Genomic DNA, 22,500 nt, shown 5'->3' with positions numbered 1-22,500 from the left:
CGCGCGCGAGAGAGAGAGAGAGAGAGAGAGAGAGAGAGAGAGAGAGAGAGAGAGAGAGAGAGAGATAACGCGATACATAAAGAAATAGTGAGCGGCAAACGTTTTGGAATATTTTAGCTTTTAAGTTTAATCAGAAAAAAATGAGAATAAAAAAAAGAAGCTCTGAACGATTTAAAAGATCATGACAAAAAATTAAAAGGAAAAAAACAACAAAAAAAAACCGCAAAATTAATTTCCTGAGACGAGAATTATTTAAAATAGTCTGCGTTTCAATTTAGTTCAATACACAATGAAAAAAAAAAGTTATAAAAAAACAATGTGAATAAAATCAACAAAAAAGAAAGCACTGAACGATTGAAAATATTATGATGAGAAATTAAAATAAGTAAATAAAAGCAAAAGAACCTGTGAATGATTTAAAATATTTTGGCTTTTAATTTAATCACACAATGGAAAAAAAAGCAGAAAAAATGAAGCTCCCGAACGGATCAAAATATGACAGAAAAAAAAATAACGCATCTACTTAAAAAAAAAAAAAAATTCCATATGATTCAAAATACCACGACCAAAAAACAAACAAACAAACAATAAAAGGAAAACCACAAGCCAAAGGAACGCACACTTCCCTGAGTACGGAATAAAATGAATAACTCTCATTAGTTGATATTAAGGCAAAAATGCCCCCCAGGAGAATGGGCGGCGAGGCATTAATTAACGGGTCATTATAAGGTAAGGTGATTATACCTGTTTCTGAATGCCCGGCGGGAGAGAGAGAGAGAGAGAGAGAGAGAGAGAGAGAGAGAGAGAGAGAGAGAGAGAGAGAGAGAGAGAGAGAGAGAGAGAATAAAAAGAGTAGATAAAAAAAATAATAGAAAGGAAATGAGAGAGAGAGAGAGAGAGAGAGAGAGAGAGAGAGAGAGAGAGAGAGAGAGAGAGAGAGAGAGAGAGAGAGAGAGAGAGAGAGAGAGAGAGAGAGAGAGAGAGAGAGAGAGAGAGAGAGAGAGAGAGAGAGAGAGAGAGAGAGAGAGAGATTATTGGTCAGGAAGTTGTATTCATATGACTTTGAATGAGAGGAAAAGAGAAATGAAGAGAATAAGAGAAAAAATATATAAAAAGAACGAAGTTAACACACACACACACACACACACACACACAGAAACACACACACACACTTAGAGCAGCACTAAAATATTGAAGCCCTCATTAAAAGACACTTCCGCCCCACATAAGCCCTGCAGTCAGTACACTCCTGGCTACCCTAACTCTCTCCTGCATTACTACGCGAACGAGGCTCAGACAGGCGTTAAACAGGACAAGGACATGAGCTATACGTGTTTGCTTTTGGTATCAGACGCGTTGCAGCCGATTTAAACGAAGGTTGGGTTAATGGCACGTTTTATTTAATTGTTTAGTACGTATTGTAATGAGTTAGACAAGACAGTTACATGGGTTATCATACGTGTGCGGTGTTAGTATCAGACGTGTTTCATACGATTTATACGAAGGATAGGAATCTCTTTTTCCTGCTTTCTTTTTTTTCATTTTTTCATTTTATTTCTCGTCTTTTATTTTGTTATTTAGTGGTATTATGAAAAGGAAAATAAAGTGTATGCAAGTAATAAATGATTGACTGCTTTGAACTACTACTACTACTACTACTTTTACTACTACTACTACTACTACTACTTCTGCCACTTCTATTTGAGGTAAAGAAATCATATGTAAGTAATAAATTCTCGACTTCTTTTAACCACCATAACTATCTCCACTACTGCTACTACTATTGCTACTACTACTACTACTACTACTACTACTACTACTACTACTACTACTACTACTACTACTTCCACTACTGCTGCGTACGCGTTTTTTTATGTGAGTGTATCTTTCAGCAAAACAAAACAACAAAAATAGACTCCACTAAAACTAAAAACTCCAGCACCGCGAACGCTGAATCCGCGAACCCTGAATTCACGAATGTTTGAGCCGCGAATAAAGGGACGCGAGCAACACACACAAAAAAGCAACGAGGGCGAAATACTGCGAATAAAGACACAGACCAGCACGATGAGGAGATAACGGGGCAGATTAAACCCTCCTGATGCTGCTGCTGGGGATGCTGCTGATGATGATAATGATGCTCTTCCTCCTCCAATTTCTGTTCTTCCTGTTATTTTTTCGTTCTCTTCCTCTTGTTTATTTTTATTCTCTTCCTCCAAATTCTCTTACTTCTGCTACTCTGCTCTTTTCCTTCTTCTCTCTCCTCCTTCTCCTTCTATCTCTATTCCTCCTTTATTTTTCATTCTTACTCATTCTCCTCCTTTTCGTAATCCTCTTCCTTCTGTTTCTTTTTATTCTCTTCCTCCAAATTCTCTTTTATTTTTTGGTACTCTACTCTTTTTTCCTTCTTCCTCCTGTCTCTTCCTTCTCCTCCTTATCGAAATCCTCTTCCTCCTGTTCCTATCATTCTCTTTCTTCTAATTTTCCTATTGCAACTTTACTCTTTTCTTTCTTTCTTCTTCCTCCTCCTCCTCTTCACTTGTATTTGTTTTATTCATTTTATCTGTTTTATCTCCCTCCTTCATTCTCGTATGTTCTTGTTTTCATGTCTTCTTCCTTGTCTTTATCTTATTGTCCTGTCTCCTCCTCCTCCTCCTCTCCTTTGGTGTTATCTATTCTCTCTCCTTCATCTTACTCCATTGACTCCTTTCTCTGTCACCCTCCTCTTCCTCTTCCTCCTCCTAAACCTCGTAATATGTCAACTGGCTTACTATTATCAGCTCCTCCTGTGTTTCTATGTTGCTCCTCCTCGTCTTCCTCCTCCTCTTAACCATCAGCTTAGTCCTTCCTTATCCCTTTGAAACTTATGGCGTCACACACACACACACACACACACACACACACACACGAGGGGGGGAGGACTAATCAATTACTTCATCAACGATTCTGACTGTGAACAGGTAACGAACGAGTAGGAGGGGACAGGTGAGGGGAATCAGCAACAGGTGTGTGTGTGTGTGTGTGTGTGTGTGTGTGTGTGTGTGTGTAGGAAAGGAAAGTGTAGTGGGAAGGGAGGGAGGGAGGAGAGAAGGAAGGAAGGGAAATAGGTGTGGAAGGAATGGATGTAATAGGTTAAGCAAGGGAAGAGGGATGGAGGGAAGGAAGGAAGGAAGGAAGGAAGGAATGGAGGAAAGAAGAGGTTAAAGATTGAGACGGAAGGAAGGGAGGAAGGGGAGTTAAAGAGATACATATAGATAGATAGATAAATAGATAGAGTATTATTAATAACGTTGAACTCGTAATGGCCAATATATCTCTATCCATCACAGTGTTATTAGTACATGAAATCCAATGTGTGTGTGTTGTGTCCTATTGTTAGCCATTACTAGGCCGTGAATGCGAGGCGGATTTTACGTGAGCCCGAGAGCGTTAGAATAATAGGCTTAGCAGCAATCCATTAGCCGAAGTTAATGATATATCTATAGATTTTGACTGTGAATTGTTGTAGTTTGGGAGAAATGGAAAAATCAACGTAGCAGGGGGAAAAATAAATAAAGTTAAAAAGAGAAGAAAACAGCCAGAATGATAAGATGAAAAATATATATAAAAAAATCTTGACAGTCCTTTATCATAAGCTCATACGAAACTTGAATATGAATAAAAAAGGAAAAAGGAAATACAAAATAAAAGCGAAATAAACCAGAAATGAAAAACTTGAACGCAATGAGAAAAAAAAGAGCTAAAAAAAGGTTGATACCACTCTAATATCAACTTAAATGAAACTTGAACATAATTTAAAAGATGACAAAAAAAGAAACCAAGTGACATATAACACACTCCCACACACACACACATCACGCCTTAAAAAAATGAATGGGAGGGAGGCTGCCACAAACACCTCGCAAAAAAAACATAAATTACAGCCCTGGACACTTGGACAATTGATGGCGTGGGAGGGAAGGGAAGGGAAGGGAGACCGACCGCCTGCGCCCATCCATCTATCCTGAAATCCAGCAGAGTGCGTCCATATCTCACATATTTTTACCATTACCGTTTTTTCACGAGTCGATGGGAACAAGAGACACCAAGTAAAGAGAGGAAGAAATATACAGGTGTGAGTCCAGCCAGGTAAGGCGATATCAGTGCAGTGGTAAGAGGATTAAAGGGAAAGATAGATGTACTGACGGATGATTTATGGAAAGCCAAGGATAGGATAAGAGAGGAGAGAGATACTAAGGGAAATATACAAGTGTGAGTCCAGCCAGGTGAAGCGATATCTGTGCAGTGGTGAGAGAATTACAGGGAAAGATTGATAGATGTACTGACGGATATATGGAAAGGTAAGGATAGGATAAGAGAGGAGAGAGATACTAAGGGAAATATACAAGTGTGAGTCCAGCCAGGTGAAGCGATATCAGTGCAGTGGTGAGAGGATTACAGGGAAAGATTGATAGATATACTGACGGATAATAAATGGAAAGGTAGTTGAAGGGTTAAGAGCGAGATAAATGTTGATGGAAATATGGAAAAGGAGCAATATAATAAGAAAGATAAAGAGAGATACTGACGGATAAAAATGGAAAAGGTAGACATACGAATGAGCGTTAGAGATATACTGAGGGAAATTTATGGAAAGGTAGCCATGAAATTTGAGGATGAGAGAGATATAATGACGAAAAATGAAAAGGTTGCCATAGTATTTATTGAAGAAAGAGATACGGAAGAGATACGGTTGAGAAAGGATAAAAATGAGAGATATACTGACGAAAATAAATAGAGAAAAGATTAAAACAAATTATAAGATCAAGTAGATTAGATTCTTAACTCTAATAGATTCGGATAAGTGGAAAAAAACACACGATAGGATTAGAGGAAAATAAAAAGGTCAGGTGGTCAACCCAGATAAATAAATACGACGTTTAGGTCAATCCAGGCTAATACTTCAAACCCGCGCAGTGACGAGTGAGTTCAAAGACAAAAAAAAATCAAACTGGATGGAAAGTAAATGGAAAGTTAATCGGAGTAAATACAAGAAAAGGTCATTCATCATTTCCTCCATAAAGTAATTCTCCGAGTAAATTGGGAACACATGACCAAGAGGAGAGAAAGAGAAAGAAAAAAGGGAAGAACAATACAGATGAGTTGATGATAATTAACAATAGAAAGAGAAGATAAACTGATGATATACACTGAATGATTTCCTCCACAAAATTGTTCTCCCGAGTCACTGGGAAGACTATGACCAAGAGGAGAAAGAGAAAGACAAAAGAAAAGAACAATACAGATAAGTTGATGAAAATAAAGAATAGAAAAAGAAGATAAACTATTGAAAATATACATAGGAAAACGAAAACTGAAAGAGAGACAGTGACGGGAAAAGAAAGAGAAAAAAAAGTGCGGTGGAGGAGGAGGAGGAGGGACAAAACCAAATACGAAAACTAAAAATAAAAAGAAAGTAAAACAAGGAGAAAAACATGAGTCCCCAAAATGAACAGACACGAAAAACGAAAACTAAACGAGAGAAAATGACAGTAAAAGAATAATAATAAAAGAGAATGGTAAATGAGGAAGGACGAAACCAAATACGAATACTAAAAATAAAAACAGAAAAAGTAAAGAAAGGAGAAAAAACGAGTCCCCTAAATGAAGACACGAAAAACGAAAACTAAACGAGAGAAAGTGATAGAAGGAGAAGAATAAAAGAGAGAATGTTAGAGGAGGAGAGACTAACACAAATACGAAAACTTAAAAGAGAAACATTGATAGTAAAGACATGAAAACGAAAATCATAAGAGACAGAACAGTAAAAGAAAAAAAAAAAGGAATTAAAGAAAGAAAATGGAAGAGGAGGAGGGACTAACACAATGCCAACAAACGGACAGGATCGCCTCGCCTCTTCACGATCTGAGTTCACTACCGGATCGCTCTATGCTGATCCGTACGAGGGCGAGGCAGCGAATCCGGATTAATGCGATGCGCGCTTGTTTTTTAAGGGCAGAGAGAGTGGGGCTTAGAGGGAGGCTGCGAGGGAGGGAGAGGGAGAATGAAGAGGTGTCGAGAAGGGAGAGAAAGGGAGGAAAGGTAAGAGAAAGGGAGGAATGGGGGAAGGTTAGGAGGCGATAGAGAGGGAGGAAAAGAAAAAGGATGAGGTAGAGAGGGTAAAGGAGGGAGTGAGGAAGAGAAAAAGGGGTGGAAGGGAGGGAAGGAAGAATTGAAGAAAGGAAGGAAAACAGGAAATTGGAAAGGAAGTAGGTAAGTAAGGAAGGAGGGGAGAAAAAAAGGAAAGGAGGGAAGGAAGAAGAGGTTAAAGAGAGAGAAGGAAAGAAGGGAGAAAGAAAGAGAAGAGAATTAAGAGAGAGAGAGAGAGAGAGAGAGAGAGAGAGAGAGAGAGAGAGAGAGAGAGAGAGAGAGAGAGAGAGAGAGAGAGAGAGAGAGAGAGAGAGAGAGAGAGAGAGAATAAAAAAGGAAATGGAGGAAAGGGTGAAGAGAAAGGGAGAGAGGGAGGAAAAATAGGGAAGGGAAAGGTCAGTGTGTGTGTGTGTGTGTGTGTGTGTGTGTGTGTGTGTGTGTGTGTGTGTGTAAGCTTCATCAGTGTCATTGTTTGTGCGTTTGTTTGTTTGTTTTGTTTGTGATGTGAGGGAGACTGAATGAAGATATTGCTCTCTCTCTCTCTCTCTCTCTCAATTGTCACACACCACCAAGATTATGTCCAAGTCGCTCTTCCTTTCCTCCTCCTCCTCCTCCTCCTCCTCCTCCTCCTCCTCCTCCTCCTCCTCCTCCTCCTCCTCCTCCTCCTCCTCTCACACCACTATTCACAACACAATCTCATCCCTTTCCCAATGGATTCCAACTCACTCTCTGTTCTGTCATACTGCAAACACTTGACAGACAGATAGACAGATAGATAGATAGATAGTGAGAGAGTGGGAGTGAGGGAGAAAGAGAAAGATACAGAGTTTTGGTAGGCCTTTGTCATGATAAATCAGTTCTCTCTCTCTCTCTCTATGTTATGAATAAGTTACGTGACAATCTGCAGCACGGGACACTTGTGCATTATTGAAGCGAGAGAGAGAGAGAGAGAGAGAGAGAGAGAGAGAGAGAGAGAGAGAGAGAGAGAGAGAGAGAGAGAGTATATGAGGGAAAGAAAGGGTCATATTTTTTCGCAGTCCACTAGTTTTAATCTCTCTCTCTCTCTCTCACAAACGGCGGCAGCAAAATCTTCTGTCCCATTTACCATTTTTTCTCTCCATCTCTCCCTCACTCCTCCCTCTTCTCTCTCTCCCTCCAGTAACAAGGCGGCTTAGGAGGGAAAAGCCGAAAAGACTCATTACTCTCTATTTATGACGATTTTTTCTTTAGTTTTTGTTTGTTATTTTATTTCTTCTTCTTTTTCTTTTTCTTCTTCCTCTTCTTTTTTTTCCTTTTTTTTCATCTTCTTCATTTTTTTCTACCTCTTCGTCTTTTTATTCAGTTTCTTCTTCTTCTTCTTCTTCTTCTTCTTCCAGCGTCTTATTATACATTTACACGTTTAATCCATTAAGTAAAAAAAAAAAAAAGACGTAACATATATTCTTAATTCGCTTGTAAACAGCTTTCGTATTTACATTATTTTTTACATTATCTGATTTTTCTTTACTTTATCGACTCTCACTTCATATTCCCTCATTTGCATAATCTCACAGGAAAGGTGTTCATTTTTTTCTTTCTTTCTTCCTTGCATCATCATCATTTTTCTCTCTTCCTTCCTTCCTTCTTTCCTTTCTTTCTTTCCTCTTTGTTTGTCATCATTATTACTTTTCTCCATTTATCATATTTTTTGCAATTTTTTTTTTTACTACTTCCTTCCTTCATTCTTTCTTTCTCTGCTTGTCATCATCATTATCATCATCATTATTTTTCTCTCCTCCTCGTTTTCTTCGTTCTATCTGTCGTTATTTCCCGTTATCTTAATTAATACCGTCGATTTTTTTCTCGTTTTCCTTCCTTATCGTAATTACTTGGGTGAGATTTCTTTTCGATTTGCTCTTTTTTTTCGTGTATTTTTTTCCAGTTTTCTAGATATTCTTTTATTTCCATTTTGTCGCGTTCAAGTTCTGTGTGAAGTGGAGGACTGGAGAAAAGGAGAACTGGAGGAAAGGAGAGCTGGAGAAAAGGAGAACTGGAGGAAAGGAGAGCTGGAGGAAAGGAGAACTGGAGGAATGGAGGAAAGGAGGAATGGAGGAAAGGGTGAAGAGAAAGGGAGCGAGGGAGATAGGGAAGGGAAAGGTGTGTGTGTGTGTGTGTGTGTGTGTGTGTGTGTGTGTGTGTGTGTGTGTGTGTGTGTGTACCTGCGCTTGACAAAACACGCCCACCACCACCAATATCACCACCACCACCACCACCACCATCACCACCATCTCCCCCCCTCCCCTCACCTGCCTACCTGCCGGAAACCTGGAATTAATTAGCCGGTGAAAGTGACTGGAAAAAGTTCCTCTAATTGTGAAAACCGATAACATGATACAATTTACTGGTGTCATTTTTTTTTTTTTTTTAGGGGGGTGATTTGGGCGTGGGTTGGGGTAGTTTTCTTTTTTCTCTTACTGTTTGCTGTTGTTGGCATGCGGTGTTTTTTTTTATTGTTTGTTTTTGTTGAGTTTTAAATGAGTGTGATATTTGGTATGTGGTATTGACTGTTATGGTATTTTTGTTGTTGTTGTTGTTGTTCTTGTTATTATTATCATTCTTCTTCTTCTACTTCTGTTTCTTCTTATTATTACTGTTATCCTTATCTTTACTACTACTACTACTACTACTACTACTACAACTACCACCACCATCTTCCTTCTCGTCACCATTCCTCTCACCCTTATCACCATCACCATCACCACCACCATAACCACCACCCTAACCAAAACATGAATAATACTATGTTCATATTTAATACTCCCCCCCCCCCCCTTAAGCTTTCAATCCATCATTCGATCCTTTAATAATTCATCCCTTCATTCAATTAATAATCATGAGTGACAAAAGTTATTACGACCGATGAAATTTACTAATGGATGACACTTGTAGGATTCAGCTCTTTTATTTTTTTTTTATTCATAAGGATTCAAAGTGGAGCGATTTTATATTCTGATCGTAATTAAGCCGGATACAAGCCTGCAGTGTGTGTGTGTCTGTGTGTGTGTGTGTGTGTGTGTGTGTGTGTAGATTTATATAAGCGATTTGACTTATTTTCTTTTATCTGTATGAAAACGTAATCTCTCTCTCTCTCTCTCTCTCTCTCGCTTTCAGTTTTCTCTATAAATCAAGTATTCTTTTCCTTTTCCTTTTTGACCACCACATCCCTCCTCCTCCTCCTCCTAATCCTCTTCTTCTTCTTCTTCTTCTTCTTCCTCCTCCTCCTCCTCCTCCTCCTCCTCCTTCACCGCCTCCTTCTTCCTCTCATCCTGTATTTCATCCTCTTCCCATCCACTTCTTGCTCCTCTACTACCTCCCCCTCCTCCTCTCCTCCTCCTCCTCCCCCTCCTCCTCCTCCTCTTCCTCCTCCCCCCTCCTCCTCCTCCTCCGTTCTGCTTCACACATCATCTCCATTCCTTCTTTTTCTTCGCATTTTTGTCTCGCACGCAAGAGAGAGAGAGAGAGAGAGAGAGAGAGAGAGAGAGAGAGAGAGAGAGAGAGAGAGAGAGAGAGAGAGAGAGAGAGAGAGAGAGAGAGAGAGAGAGAGAGAGAGAGAGAGAGAGAGAGAGAATTTTTATTTTTCTTCCTCGGCTTTTTCTTCATTTTTGCTTTCGTCGTTTTAGAATATGAATGAAGACAACGAAGACAAATGAATGAATGCATAACGTAACCAAGGAAAAGAATGTAAGGGAATGAATAAGGAAAAATAATAAAGGAGAGGAGACAGAGGAAATAAATAGCCAGAAATAAAAAGATATGAAAAGAGAGAAAAGAAAAGACAACACACAAACACAGGAGAATAAAATGAATAAAAGAGAATGAATAAGGTAAAGTAATAAAGGAGAGGAGATAAGAGGAAGAAATAAGGATGCAAATACAAAAAAAAGATGGAAATAAATAAGAGGATATGAAAAGAGAGGAAGTATAAGAAGAAAACATAGAGAAATAGAGTAGATGAAAGGACTTGAAGGAGAGAATAATGTAAAAGCGAAAGAGAAGCCAAATAAGAAGTAGGAAATAGGAAGTATAAGAAGATAATATAGAGAAATAGAATAAATGAAATGACTTGGAGAGAATAATCTATAGGCGAAAGAATAGCCACGATTAATCTGACGTGAAATTAACAAATGACAAACAAAAATAAAAGAAAGAATTGAATACTGTCAAGTGAAAACAAACACACACACACACACACACACACACACACACACACACACACACACACACACACACAATAAAAAAAAAAGTTAAACTGATACTTGGAAAAACAGAAAAGAAAAGAAAAAAAGAAAAGAGAAAGACAACACAGGTAAGAGAAAAAGAAAGAAAAGGTGACACTTCAGAAAACAAGACGAGAACAAAGGAAACAGAGAAGGACAATTGAGAAAATGAAAAACAACAACAGCAAAAGAAAAAAAAGAAAGTAAATTGAGGGATGGGAAAGAATGGTAAAAGAAGGAAGAAAAGATAGAGAAATAAAATGAGGTGGATGAAGAGGAGGAGGAGGAGGAGGAGGAGGAGGATGAAGAGAGAGACGAGAATAGAGAAGGAGGAGAGAGCGGAGGAGAAATGGAAGAAAGGATAAACAGAAAAACGAAGAAAGGGAAGAGAAAAAATAGCAGGATATAAAAGAAGAAGAAGAAGAAAAAGAAGACAGATAAAAGAAAAAAAATAGGAGGAAAGAAAAATAGATAAAAAAATGAAATAAAGGCAATAGAACATAATAAAAAAAAAAGCAAAAAGACTAAACAACAACAACAACAACAACACACACAACCCCCATACCCCCCACCCCTCCCCCCAACCCCCCAAACACGTTACTCGAAATGGAGGGAAAAAGGAACCCACAAAATTTCGACTGTCTCTCTCCCTCACATTTTTTTTCCTTCCCTTCTCTCCTGTCTCTTTCCCTTCTTCGGTTCTCGTCTTACCTGTCACCTGGCTGCTAATTGACTGACACCTGCTCGTCCGTGACACCCTAGTGGAGGTAGAGGAAGAAGAAGAGGAGAAGGAGGAGGAGGAGGAGGAGGAACAGGAAGGGACAGAAATAGAAGGAAGGGATGAAAAGCGAATGATCGGGAAAAAAGAGTGAAATGGAAGGTAAGGAGAGAAGGAGAGAGATAAAATGGAGAGAGCGCGGAGAGGAGAGGAGGAAAAAATAATGTTAAGTGTGGAAAAAGGCAAAGAGGTGAAGGGAAGGGAGGAGGAGAGGAGGAAGGGGAGATAGGGAGAAATATGAGGAGCGGAGATGGAAGGGAAAGGAGGAGAAGGAGAAGAAAAAAGGAAATACGATCACTAAGGGAGGAAAGGAGATAAGAAACATGCGAGAGAAAGAATGAGGGGAGGAAAAGAAGCAAGAAGTAGAAGAAGAAGAAGAAGAAGAAGAAGAAGAAGAAGAAGAAGGTAAATATATCATCAGAGAGTGAGGAAGAGCAGATCAAGTGAGAGAGAAAGAGAATATAAGGAGAAGGAGGAGGAGGAGGAGGAGGAAGGAGAGATAAAGGAAGGAGGGAAGGAAGGAAGGAAGGAAAGACAGACAGCTTATGAATAAAAAAAATCTTCCCTAGAGAGAGAGAGAGAGAGAGAGAGAGAGAGAGAGAGAGAGAGAGAGAGAGAGAGAGAGAGAGAGAGAGAGAGAGAGAGAGAGAGAGAGAGAGAGAGAGAGAGAGAGAGAGAGAGAGAGAGAGAGAGAGAGAGAGAGAGAGAGAGAGAGAGAGAGAGACCAATCAAGATGTACAAGAAAAGGGGGAGAAAACACATGAAAAAGGAAATGAGAGAGAAAAAAAGGGAGAAGAGGAGGAGGAGGAGAAGGAATAAAAGGATGAAGAGGAAGACAAATAGAGAGAAACAGAAGCCAAACCAACGAATACAAGAAGCGAAAGAGAATATGAAGAGAAAATAAAAGAAGAAGAGGGGACGGAAGGATGAAGAGGGAAGAAGTGGAAGGGGAGGAGAAGAAGAAGACGGAGAGAGAGTTAGAGAAACAATATACTCATAACAAGAAGAGAATACCAGAGAGAAGGAAGAGGGGAAAGAAGAGAGGAAGAAGAAGGAGGAGGAAAAAAGAAGAAGTGAATAGAGAAATGAGGAAAGTAAGAGAAAAAACAAGAGGAGAGAAAAAATAAAGAAACAGGAAGGAAAGAAAAAGAAGAGAAAAAGGAGGATGATAGGAGAGAAGAAAAAGTAAAGAATGATAAAATAAAAAGAAGAAAGAGAAGAAAAAAAAGAAAAAAGAAAAGAAAACGAAATGAAGGGAATATTAAAACACGTGAAATAAAAGATGCGATTTGAGGGGAAGAAGAGGAGGAGGGATAAAGATAAGAAGAATAGGAGAAGAAGAAGGAGAAGGAGGAGGAGGAGGAGGAGGATAAAATGACGAAGAAGGGAGAGACGATGGGAAAAGGAAAAGGAGGAGAAAGAGGAGGAGAAGATGATGGGAACAAAGATAAAAAAGGGAAGAAGAGGAAGTGATGAAAATAAAAAAAATAAAGAAAATAGAAGAAAAGAAAAAAATGACAGGAATAAGAACAAGAGGAGAAGAAGGAGAAGAAGAAGAAGAGGAGGAGGAGGAAGAGGAGGATCAGGATGAGAGCGTCTTGTACACTAAAATGGGGAACAAATACGAGAGGAGAAGCGGCTCACCAACGTCCTGATAAAAAAGAGAGGGGACTCGTAACTGAGGGGAAGAGGAATAACATTTAGATGATGAATTGAATGCGAGGGGAAGAGAGGAAGATAGAAGGGAGCGAAGAGCACTGGAGGAGGAGGAGGAGGAGGGGGAGGAGGGGATTTATACAGGTGGAGATAAGAGGGAAAAAGAAAACATTGATGGGAAGGAAAGGAGATTATGGGAGAGGAGGAGGAGGAGGAGACTAGCCAAAGAGAATCTGTGCCTAAGGGGAATGAGGGGAAAGAGAGAGAACGAGAGCGAGAACGAGAGAGAGAGAGAGAGAGAGAGAGAGAGAGAGAGAGAGAGAGAGAGAGAGAGAGAGAGAGAGAGAGAGAGAGAGAGAGAGAGATGAGGAGAACCACCTAGCACATGCAAAAGATAACTTGAGGGGAAACAGAAGAAGGGGAAAGACGAACATTTCTGAGGTCTGAGGGGAATGTATGAAGTTCTTAGGGAAATATGATGGGAAGGGAGGAGGGGAAGGGGGAAGGAGGAAGGGGAGGAAGGGAAAGGGAAGGGAGGATATATGGGAAGGGGTTAGAAAGGTCAGAAGGAGAAAAGGAGGATGAGAAGGAAGGGTAAGGAGAGGAAGGTGTGAGAGAATGAGAAAGGGGAGAAGAAGGGGTGGGATGGAAGGGAAGGGAAGGTAAGGAAGGAAAGGTATAAAGGGGAGGAGAGGTAGGGAGGGGATGGAAGCGAGAGAAGAAAGAAAAGTGGAGGAGGGCAGAAAGGGAACAAGGGAGGGGAAGGACGGTAAGGGGAAGGCGAGGGAAGGAAGGAAAGGAGGTGAGGAAAAAGGCTTTGATACTGGAAATGGATTTAAGGTTAATAGGCGACCAGAAGGGAAAAAAAAGTTGTCCCTATGGAGGAGGGGAAAGGTGAAGAGGGAAGGAGGAGGAGGAAGAGGAGGAGGAGAGGAATGAGACAGTAGAAAGAGGGAGTAGGTGAAAAATATATATTCCTAAATTTAAAAGTAAGAGAAATTACATGAAAAAAGTAGAGAAAAGGAGGAAAAAAAACACGAATGAAAAAAACAACAGCTTATAAGGAAAATATAGAAGGGTAATTGAGGGGAATGTAAGTAGCGTGTGTAGAGAGAAAAAAAGTGAAATATCCCCAAAACCAGAGGATAATTAAAGGGGAAGATAATGTAAAGAAAAAAGAACAGGGAGGGGAAGGATGAGGATGGAAGAAGAGGAAGGGGAGAAGAACACGGAGAGGAAGTTACAGAAATACATAACAAGAATATTCATAACAAGAAGAGAATAAATGAGAGAAGGAAGAAGAGGGGGAGGAGAGGGAAGAAAAGAGGAAGAAAAAAGGGGAAAAGAGAATGAACTTACCTGACGGAGAAGTTATAGAAATACATAACAAGAATATTCATAACAAAAAGAGAATGACAGAGAGAAGGAAGAAGGGGGGAGGGAGAGGGCAGAAGAGAGGAAGAAAAAAAGGTGGAAAGGAGAATGAAGTTACCAAAGGCGACTGGAAAAAAAAAAAAAAAAAATAAAAAAAAAAACCGTACACAAATAAACAATAACATCAAGAGGATTAAAAATGGGCAGTCGAAGAAACAACAACGACAACTTAGGAGAAAACAAAGAGAATGAAGAAGTAATAAAAAGGATCTTGAGAAACGATAATGAGAAAAAAAATGGAAAAGGAGAAATAAGAAGTAACAAAAAGGGTCTAGCGAAAATAACACACGAAGAAAAGGGAAAAAGAAGAAAATTAAAGAGTGAAAGAAAGAACCCCAGCAGAAGAGGATCAAAAAAGGGTGATTCAGTAAAAAAGGGGTATTCTGTAAAAGAGGGGGATTCTGTAAAAAGGGGATTCTGTAAAAAGGGTATTCTGTAAAAGAGGGGTATTCTGTAAAAAGGGTGGTTCTGTAAAAAGGGTATTCTGTAAAAGAGGGGGATTCTGTAAAAAGGGTATTCTGTAAAAGAGGGGTATTCTGTAAAAAGGGTGGTTCTGTAAAAAAGGGGTATTCTGTAAAAAGGGTATTCTGTAAAAAGGGGTATTCTGTAAAAAGGGTATTCTGTAAAAGAGGGGGATTCTGTAAAAATAAAAAATAAAAGCAACAACTGAGAGGGGAGAGAGAAGGGGATTCCACGCACCTGACAAAGGGAACAGAAAAAAAAAAAAAAGATCAAAAGGGATACTATGAATGAAAAATAAAAACGAATGAGAAGGAAGGAAGGGGAAAGAAGAAAAAAAAAGTATATACTGAAAACAACCCCAAAACCAGATTATTAAAAAGGAGGACTGTCATAAAGGCTAAAGATAAAGACAATGGAAAGAACAATAAAGACAGAAAAAGGAGGTACTGAGAGAAAATAAAGGGAAAAGGAGGAAGAAGAAGAAAGGTACACAGTAAAACAACCCCAACAAGAGGACAAAAAAAAAGGGAACTGTAAAGAGAGAAAACAGAGATAAAGACAAGAGGAACAAAAACAACCCCACCAACAGAAGACAAAAAAAAAGGGAACTGGAAAAAGAGAAAAGAGAAAAAGACAACCTCAACAAAAAAAGAAAAAGATAATGTAAAAAAGAGAAAACAGAGAAAAAGATAGAGAAATGAAGTCACAACCCCAACCACCACAGGACTGAAAAAAAAAAAAAAAAAAAAAAACGCCACAGAGGGTAACGCAAGGGGTCTGCACGTACCTGACAGAGGGGAATGTGCACCTCCCCTATGGAATCGTCCCTGGAGAAGCGATCGTAGTCAAAGACGTGGAGGTGAAGGACGCGACTCTGGAGCTTTTGGATAGGGAAACCTGCGGGGAGGAGAGGCGTGAGTGTGGGGAAGGGAGGGGAAGAGAAGGGAGAAGGGAGAAGGGAGAGGAAAGGGTGGAGAATGAGTACAAGGGAGACGGAGAGTGAGGGGAAAAGAGGGGAAGAGAAGGGGGAGAGAAGGAAGAAAGGAGAGGAAAGGGGAAAGAGAGTAAAAGGAAGACGGAGAGTGAGGGAAAAAGAGGGGAAGAGAAGGAAGAAGGGAGAGGAAAGGGGAAAGAAAGAGTAGAAGGAAGACAGAGAGAGATGGGAAAAGAGGGGAACTGAGGGGAAGAGAAGAGGATGAGAGAGGAGAGTGAGCCTAGTTGAGGGGAAGAAACGAAGGAGAGGAAAGAGAAGGAGGATGTGAGGGGAAAGAAGGAAGATGTGAGGGGAAAAGAAGGGAAGGAAGGGAAAGCTAGAAGGGAAATGAGGGGAAAGAGAGGAAGAGTAACAGAAAGAGAGGGGAAAGTGAGAGAAATGAGGGGAATAGTGAAGAAAAAAGTAAAGGAAAGTGAAGGGAAAGAGGGGAAACAAAGGGGTAAGTAAGAGAGGGAAGGGGACAGAGGAAGTGAAGGGGGAGGGGAAAAAGTAAAAGGAAGGGAGGGAAAATATAAAGGGAAGGAAGGGAAAGGGAGAACAGAGTAAGGAAAGAGAGGGGAAGAGTGAACGGAAGTGAGGGGAAGAAAGGGAAGAAAAATAGGGAAGAGAGGGAAATATGAAGGGAAGGGTAAAAGAAAAGAGGAAAAATGAAGGGAAAATAAGATACAAAGCGAAGTGAAAGAGCAGAAAACAGAGAAGAAGAGAAATAGAGTTGAGGGGAAACAAAAATGAGGGGAGAAGAGAGGAAAAAGAGGAGAAAATATATGAGGAAACCAAGAGTGAAAGCTTTGAGGATGGAAGTGTAAAGAAGAAGAGGAAGAAGGAGGAAATAAAGAGGAAGGAAGACAGAAAAGGAGGAAAGGAGAGAAAACGAAGAGAGAAGGAAAAGGGAAGAAGGAAGATGAGGGAAAATGAGTGGAAAAAGAGTGAAGGAGGAGGGAGGAATAATAGAGAGAGATAGGAGAGAGAGAGAGAGAGAGAGAGAGAGAGAGAGAGAGAAGCGCAAAAACGTTTCAGTAATTTTTTTCCGTTTTCGCTTTTTTTTTTCTCCATAAATCTCTCTCTCTCGACTCAAGTATCTTTGCATTTTATTTCAACTTTATTGCTTATGTATTTTCTCTCTCTCTCCTTCAGCATGTCTCTTTACCCTTTCCCTCCTCTCCATCACATTCTTTCGTCCCTTTTTTTCAGGATACTCTCATCTATTGTCTATTTTATTTTTTCCTTTTATTTCCTTTTCGTATTTTTTCTTATTTTCTCATTTTTCATCATTAATCATTCCTGGCTGTTCACTAAATTGCCTTCTTTCTTTCCCTAATATATATTCCTCTTTCTTTTATTTTCATTTCTTTCTCTAATATATAGTCGTAATTTTTACTCTCTCTCTCTCTCTCTCTCTCACAATTCTTCATTTTTTTTCTGACGTTTCTTCCTCCTGACTAAACCATCTTTCTTTCTCTCTTTCTTATATTCCTCAAATTACTCTTCCATTCTCCTCTTTCTTCTCCTATTATGCATTTCTTCCTTTTTCTTAAAAATGACTGCTCAACAACCCTTCCTCTTTCTCCTTCTCCTCCTCCTCCTCCTTCTGTTATTTATTCCTCCATTCTCTTTCTTATTGCAATCCTTTCATCTTATTCTCATCCATTATCATTTTTCTTTCTTTAACATGTTTATCAAATCTTCTCTCACTCACACTATTTATACATCTCTTCTCTTTTCTATTATTTTCTTCTTTTCTATCTTCTTATGTCACTCTCTCTCCTCCCTCTTCTTATTCCGCTCTTCTTTTTCCATCTTCCTCTGTCACTATCTCCTTTTGTTTCCCTTATTATATTCTCCTTCCTTCTCCTTCTCAACTTACATTACTTTCTCCTTTGACTAAATCTTTCTTCCTCCTCCTCCTCCTCCTGTGTTTCTTTTTTTCCCTATCTCTCTCATTCGCATTACTCTTCTTCTTCTCTTTCCCTCTTTCTTCTCTTATCTATCTCATCCTCTTGTTTCTTCCCTTCTCTCTTTCTCTCCCTTTTTCATTTGTTTCCTCTCCCTTCTCCTTCTCTTTCTACTTCAATTATTCTTCCTCTCTCTATCTCCTCTTGTTTCCACCTCCTTCTTCTCTCTCTTCTCCTTGTTACTCTGCATTCCTCTCTCTCTCTTCCTCTTCCTTCCTTCCTCCTTCCCCTTTTTACTCATTACTCTTCCGTTCCCTCTTTCTCTCTCTCCTCTTGTTTCCTCCTCCTGCTTCTGTCCTTACTCCTTGTTATTCTACCCTTAGCTCTCCTTCCTCCTCCTTCCCTCCTTCCTTCCTTCCTTCCCCTCTTAGTGATTACTCTTCCCTTTCCTCCTCCTCTTCCTGGCTCTCATTACGAAGAGACGTGCAGTCAATTAGCAAAGGAATAATTAGGGGAAGCAGGGAATTTAATTAAACAGGTGGGGGAAAACAGGAGAATTATAATCAAATCAGCATTGACGCCTGTTTAGTAAGGGGGAAGGAGAGTGAGGGGGAGAGAGGGGGAGTGTACGGTAAGGCTATATTACAGGCAAGTGTTGTGTTACACATAATTGGTTTGTGGCTGAACTATCCGATTCGTCGCCTTCCTGTTGTTGTTGAATCCATTTTGTTTAGTAAGAGAGAGTACGGTAAAGATATACAAATTAGAGTCAAGTCTTCGGTCAAGTTTAATTAATTGGTTTGTTGCTTGTGGCTAAACTATCGGCTACGTTGTCTCCTTGTTGTTGTTGAATCTATATTTTTAAATTAGAGAGTATGGTAACGCTATACATATTAGTCAAGTGTTGTGTTACGTTTAATTAATTGGTTTGTAGTTCAAGTTTCTGCTCAGTTCCCCACTTGTTTAATCAGATTTGTTTTCCCTGTTTTCATCTATCCATCTTTTTTTCTCTCTTCTTTCATATTTTCCCTCTATCGTCTCTTTTTCCTTTCTTTGCCAACATTTCTTAACGCCTACGTCGCTTTCTCTATTCCTTCCATCCATTTTCCATTCCAAAACTACATTCAACTTTTTTCTCTCGTCTTTTCCTTCCTTAGTCTACGTATTTCTCTTTTCTTCCCTACTACATCGTCTTTTTTTTATTCCTTCCATCAACCTTCCACTATCCTTACCCTCTTCCCTGCACTGCCTGACTAAATACCTAGTTCTCAGACGCTTTCGGTTCCCTCAACAAATATTTCTAAGGGTCAGAAAGAAGATTAGTTGGGTTCTCGTGAGTGTTATATAAATACATAATGCTAAAGCCTTGTCAAACTATCACTAGGCTCAAAAACTAACCATAGCCATACCCTGAACACCCTCTACAAAAGCCTTATCCAATGTGTGTGTTTAGCCCAGAAAGGTTTAAGAGAATAAAACGAGACTCGCCTTCAAAGTAAAACGTCTCGTGCCACTTCGGGTGCAGTGTTCGCCTCTTGATCTTGGTCTCGAGCTTGTGTTTCTTGTCTGGCAGCAGCGTCACTCGCACGTAGGGGTCGCTGGTACCGCTCAGATCCTTTGCGGGGAGCTCCTTCGCCTGGGGAGGAGAAAGAAAGAAAGATAGATTGAGGCTGCGTTCAGGAGATTGGATACGAGAGAGGTGGAGGAAGTGAACAGGCAAGGTAAATAAAGGTGAAGAGAGATAGTTTAGGAGATTGGAGAGAGAGAGAGAGAGAGAGAGAGAGAGAGAGAGAGAGAGAGAGAGAGAGAGAGAGAGAGAGAGAGAGAGAGAGAGAGAGAGAGAGAGAGAGAGAGAGAGAGAGAGAGAGAGAGAGAGAGAGAGAGAGAGAGAGAGAGAGAGAGAGAGAGAGAGAGTTAGTGAGGTAGGGGGAGGCAGTGCTGGGAAGTCAGGAGAACGTGTTGGTGGTTAAGTAAATCTACGGTGCGGGCTTGTCACATTTCACTTGCACTTGTAGACACGTGAGGGAGAGCCAGACCCAGAGCGAGAGAGAGAGAGAGAGAGAGAGAGAGAGAGAGAGAGAGAGAGAGAGAGAGAGAGAGAGAGAGAGAGAGAGAGAGAGAGAGAGAGAGAGAGAGAGAGAGAGATGGAGAGGAAGATAGCGGAGTAGATATGCCGCAGGGATGGAAGTAAGGAAAGATTGGAAATTTGAGGTGCAGTCATTTTACCAGCGAGAGAGAGAGAGAGAGAGAGAGAGAGAGAGAGAGAGAGAGAGAGAGAGAGAGAGAGAGAGAGAGAGAGAGAGAGAGAGAGAGAGAGAGAGTTAAAGCAGAGTGAAAAGCAAAGTAGCATAAATAAAATACTGGGTTAAACGTACATAATAAACTCTCTTTAGTAATAATTCAGAAGCCCAACAAAACATCACAAAAGGGAAGAAAAAAAGTTAACTTCTGCAACCCGACAAGAAAAAAACTAGAAAGGGAGAAAAAAGACTAACCAAATTTTTGCGTAGCTTAAAGTGGAAGTAGTGGAAGTAGCAGAATTAGTAGTAGTAGAAGTATAGTAGTAGCAGTAGTAGTAGTAGTAGTAGTAGTAGTAGTAGTAGTAGACAAAAAAGAAACCTCGACATCACTTCTCCTACTCCACATTCTCAATACATAATGCAGACTCTGAAGCAACTCATTAATCTTGCAGCGCCGTTGTGGATTCGCAGACGAGAAAAGAATAATACGCTTAAGAAATATTTTTTAATACATTAACAAGAATATATGCGGTGGTAAGGATAAGAATAGCCGCGTAAGAATAAAACTAGATAATGAATGAGAAAATACTTACAGAACTAACAAAACAAAAACATAAGAGAGAATGATAAATAAAGAGGAGAAGTTAAAGAAGAAAACGAATACAGGTGCGAAGGAATAAAGGTAGATAATGAAAGAGAAAATACTTACTAACAGATACAGGGGGAAAAAAAAACATCGATAAGAGATAAGTTGATAGAAAGAGATAAGGTAAAAATACATAAATACATAGAAGATAACAAATAAAGAAGAGAGGAATAAAACAAGACAAAAAATAAAACAGGGGAGTGAAATAAAGAAATTAACAAAAAAAAAAAGCAAAAGAAAAAAAATGCTCCATCTCTTCCCCAAACAACACAATCCTGCAAACATTTTTAATCACTCTCTCTCTCTCTCTCTCTCTCTCTCTCTCTCTCTCTCTCTTTGACGTCACAACTCACCCTAACCAATCACCAGCCAGAACACAACTAAGCCACGCCCCCTCACAATACCTCCACCAGTCAGACTTCGGAACACCCCTATGACATCATATAGTCCCTCCCTCTGGGCTCGAAGGACCAATCAGAGAGGAGAAATACTATGACGTCATCAGTGAGGTCTTGAAGCAACGCCCACCTCAGGATAATCAAATTTTTCGAGAGGAGAACAAACACACATACAGAGAGAGAGAGAGAGAGAGAGAGAGAGAGAGAGAGAGAGAGAGAGAGAGAGAGAGAGAGAGAGAGAGAGAGAGAGAGAGAGAGAGAGAAAAGAGGGAGATGAGAAATAAAGGATAGGAGAAAAAGGGAAGCAGAAATAAATGAAGGAGAAAGAAGAGGAGGGAAAGAGGAAAAAGGGAAAACGGACAAGGAAAAGGAAGAAGGAAAGAAGGAGGGAAGGACGGAGGTGAAGAAAAAGATGTGAAGGAAGGAAAAATAAAGAAGAAGTAGAAAATAGAAAAAAAAGGAGAGAAGGATTGAAGGAGGGAAGGAAGATGAAGAAGGAAGAGTAAGGAAAGAAGCATGGAGGAGGAGGAGGAGGAGGAGGAGGCAAAGCAATCATTACGCTTCAATCTTGCAGTGTCCTGGAAGAAGGTCAGAGGTAAGTTTTCCCTACTTCTCTCCCTCCCTCCCTCCCTCCCTCCGTCTCCTTCCTTTCCTTCACTTCTACCTTATCTCCCGTTACGAATCCACTCCTCCTCCTCCTCCTCTCAATCCTTCTTCTGTAACTATCTTCCTTCCTTCCTCTCTCTCTCTCTCTCCATCCCTTTCCTTCAATACCTGATAACTTCTGTAACTTTTAGCCTCTCTCTCTCTCTCGTATTACACTTTCCCTTCCCTTCATTCCTCAAGTTTTATAAGTATTTTTTTGTTTTAAAGCCAGATTTAACTCTCTCTTACAGTGACTCGTCTGATAATACTTTAATCTCTCTTTTTTTTATTCTCCTCCTCCTCCCCCTCTCTCTTTCTTTCTTTTCTTTTTCTTTTCTTTCCTTTTAGTTACCCGGTTTTCTGAGTCATTTCAACTCGTTTTCTTTGATCCTCTTTACTTTTTTAACTCTCTCTCTCTCTCTCTCTCTCTCTCTCTCTCCATGTCTGATCCGTCCTCTCCTCCTCCTCCTCCTCTTCCTCCTCCTTTTCTTATTCTTCCGACTCTTTTAAATTCTCCTACAACTTGTACTCACTTTCTTCCTCCTCCTCTTTCTCCTCCTCTTCCCTCTGCTTCTCGTTGGCTAATCCTCTTTTTTCCTTGTTTCCCTCTCACCACAACCCTCTCTCTCTCTCTCTCTCTCTCTCTCTCTCTCTCTCTCTCTCTCTCTCTCTCTCTCTCTCTCTCTCAGATAGGGATGTGTAGGGCCGTATCTTCAGCCTTCGTCTTTCCTCCCTCCAGCACAGTTTTCCTCCAGTGATGTGGAAGTGAGGAGGAGGAGGAGGAGGAGGAGAGAGGCGTAAGGAAACTGGTAAGGAGGAAATGAAATATGGTAAGGCGATGAAGGAGGAAGAGGTATCGGCAGTGGAAGAGGAGGAGGAGGAGGAGGCTGTTAGGGAGAGTGTATGGAGGTGTGGGAATTGATAAACAGCAACAAGAAGGTATTGGCTGCCGTAAGGGGGGGGGGAGGAG

General features: G+C 40.2%; 1 protein-coding gene across 9 annotated transcripts in view; it reads right to left on the bottom strand.

Moving 5' to 3' along the window:
* The window catches only part of LOC127007909 (synaptotagmin-7-like), a 140,895-nt gene that overhangs the window by 14,284 nt on the left and 104,111 nt on the right, over nucleotides 1-22,500 (bottom strand). For all 9 annotated transcript variants that reach the window (XM_050879397.1, XM_050879393.1, XM_050879395.1 and 6 more), the window contains 2 exons: nucleotides 19,090-19,237; nucleotides 15,503-15,612 (listed from right to left, as the gene is read on the bottom strand). In XM_050879397.1, the coding sequence (XP_050735354.1) occupies nucleotides 15,503-15,612; nucleotides 19,090-19,237 (258 nt within the window). The remainder of the gene's footprint in view (nucleotides 1-15,502; nucleotides 15,613-19,089; nucleotides 19,238-22,500) is intronic.

This window comes from Eriocheir sinensis, chromosome 36 (genome assembly GCF_024679095.1).
Source record: "Eriocheir sinensis breed Jianghai 21 chromosome 36, ASM2467909v1, whole genome shotgun sequence".
Lineage (NCBI taxonomy): Eukaryota > Metazoa > Arthropoda > Malacostraca > Decapoda > Varunidae > Eriocheir > Eriocheir sinensis.
Note: the sequence above shows the minus strand (reverse complement) of the source record. Positions and strands in the feature narration are given on the sequence as shown.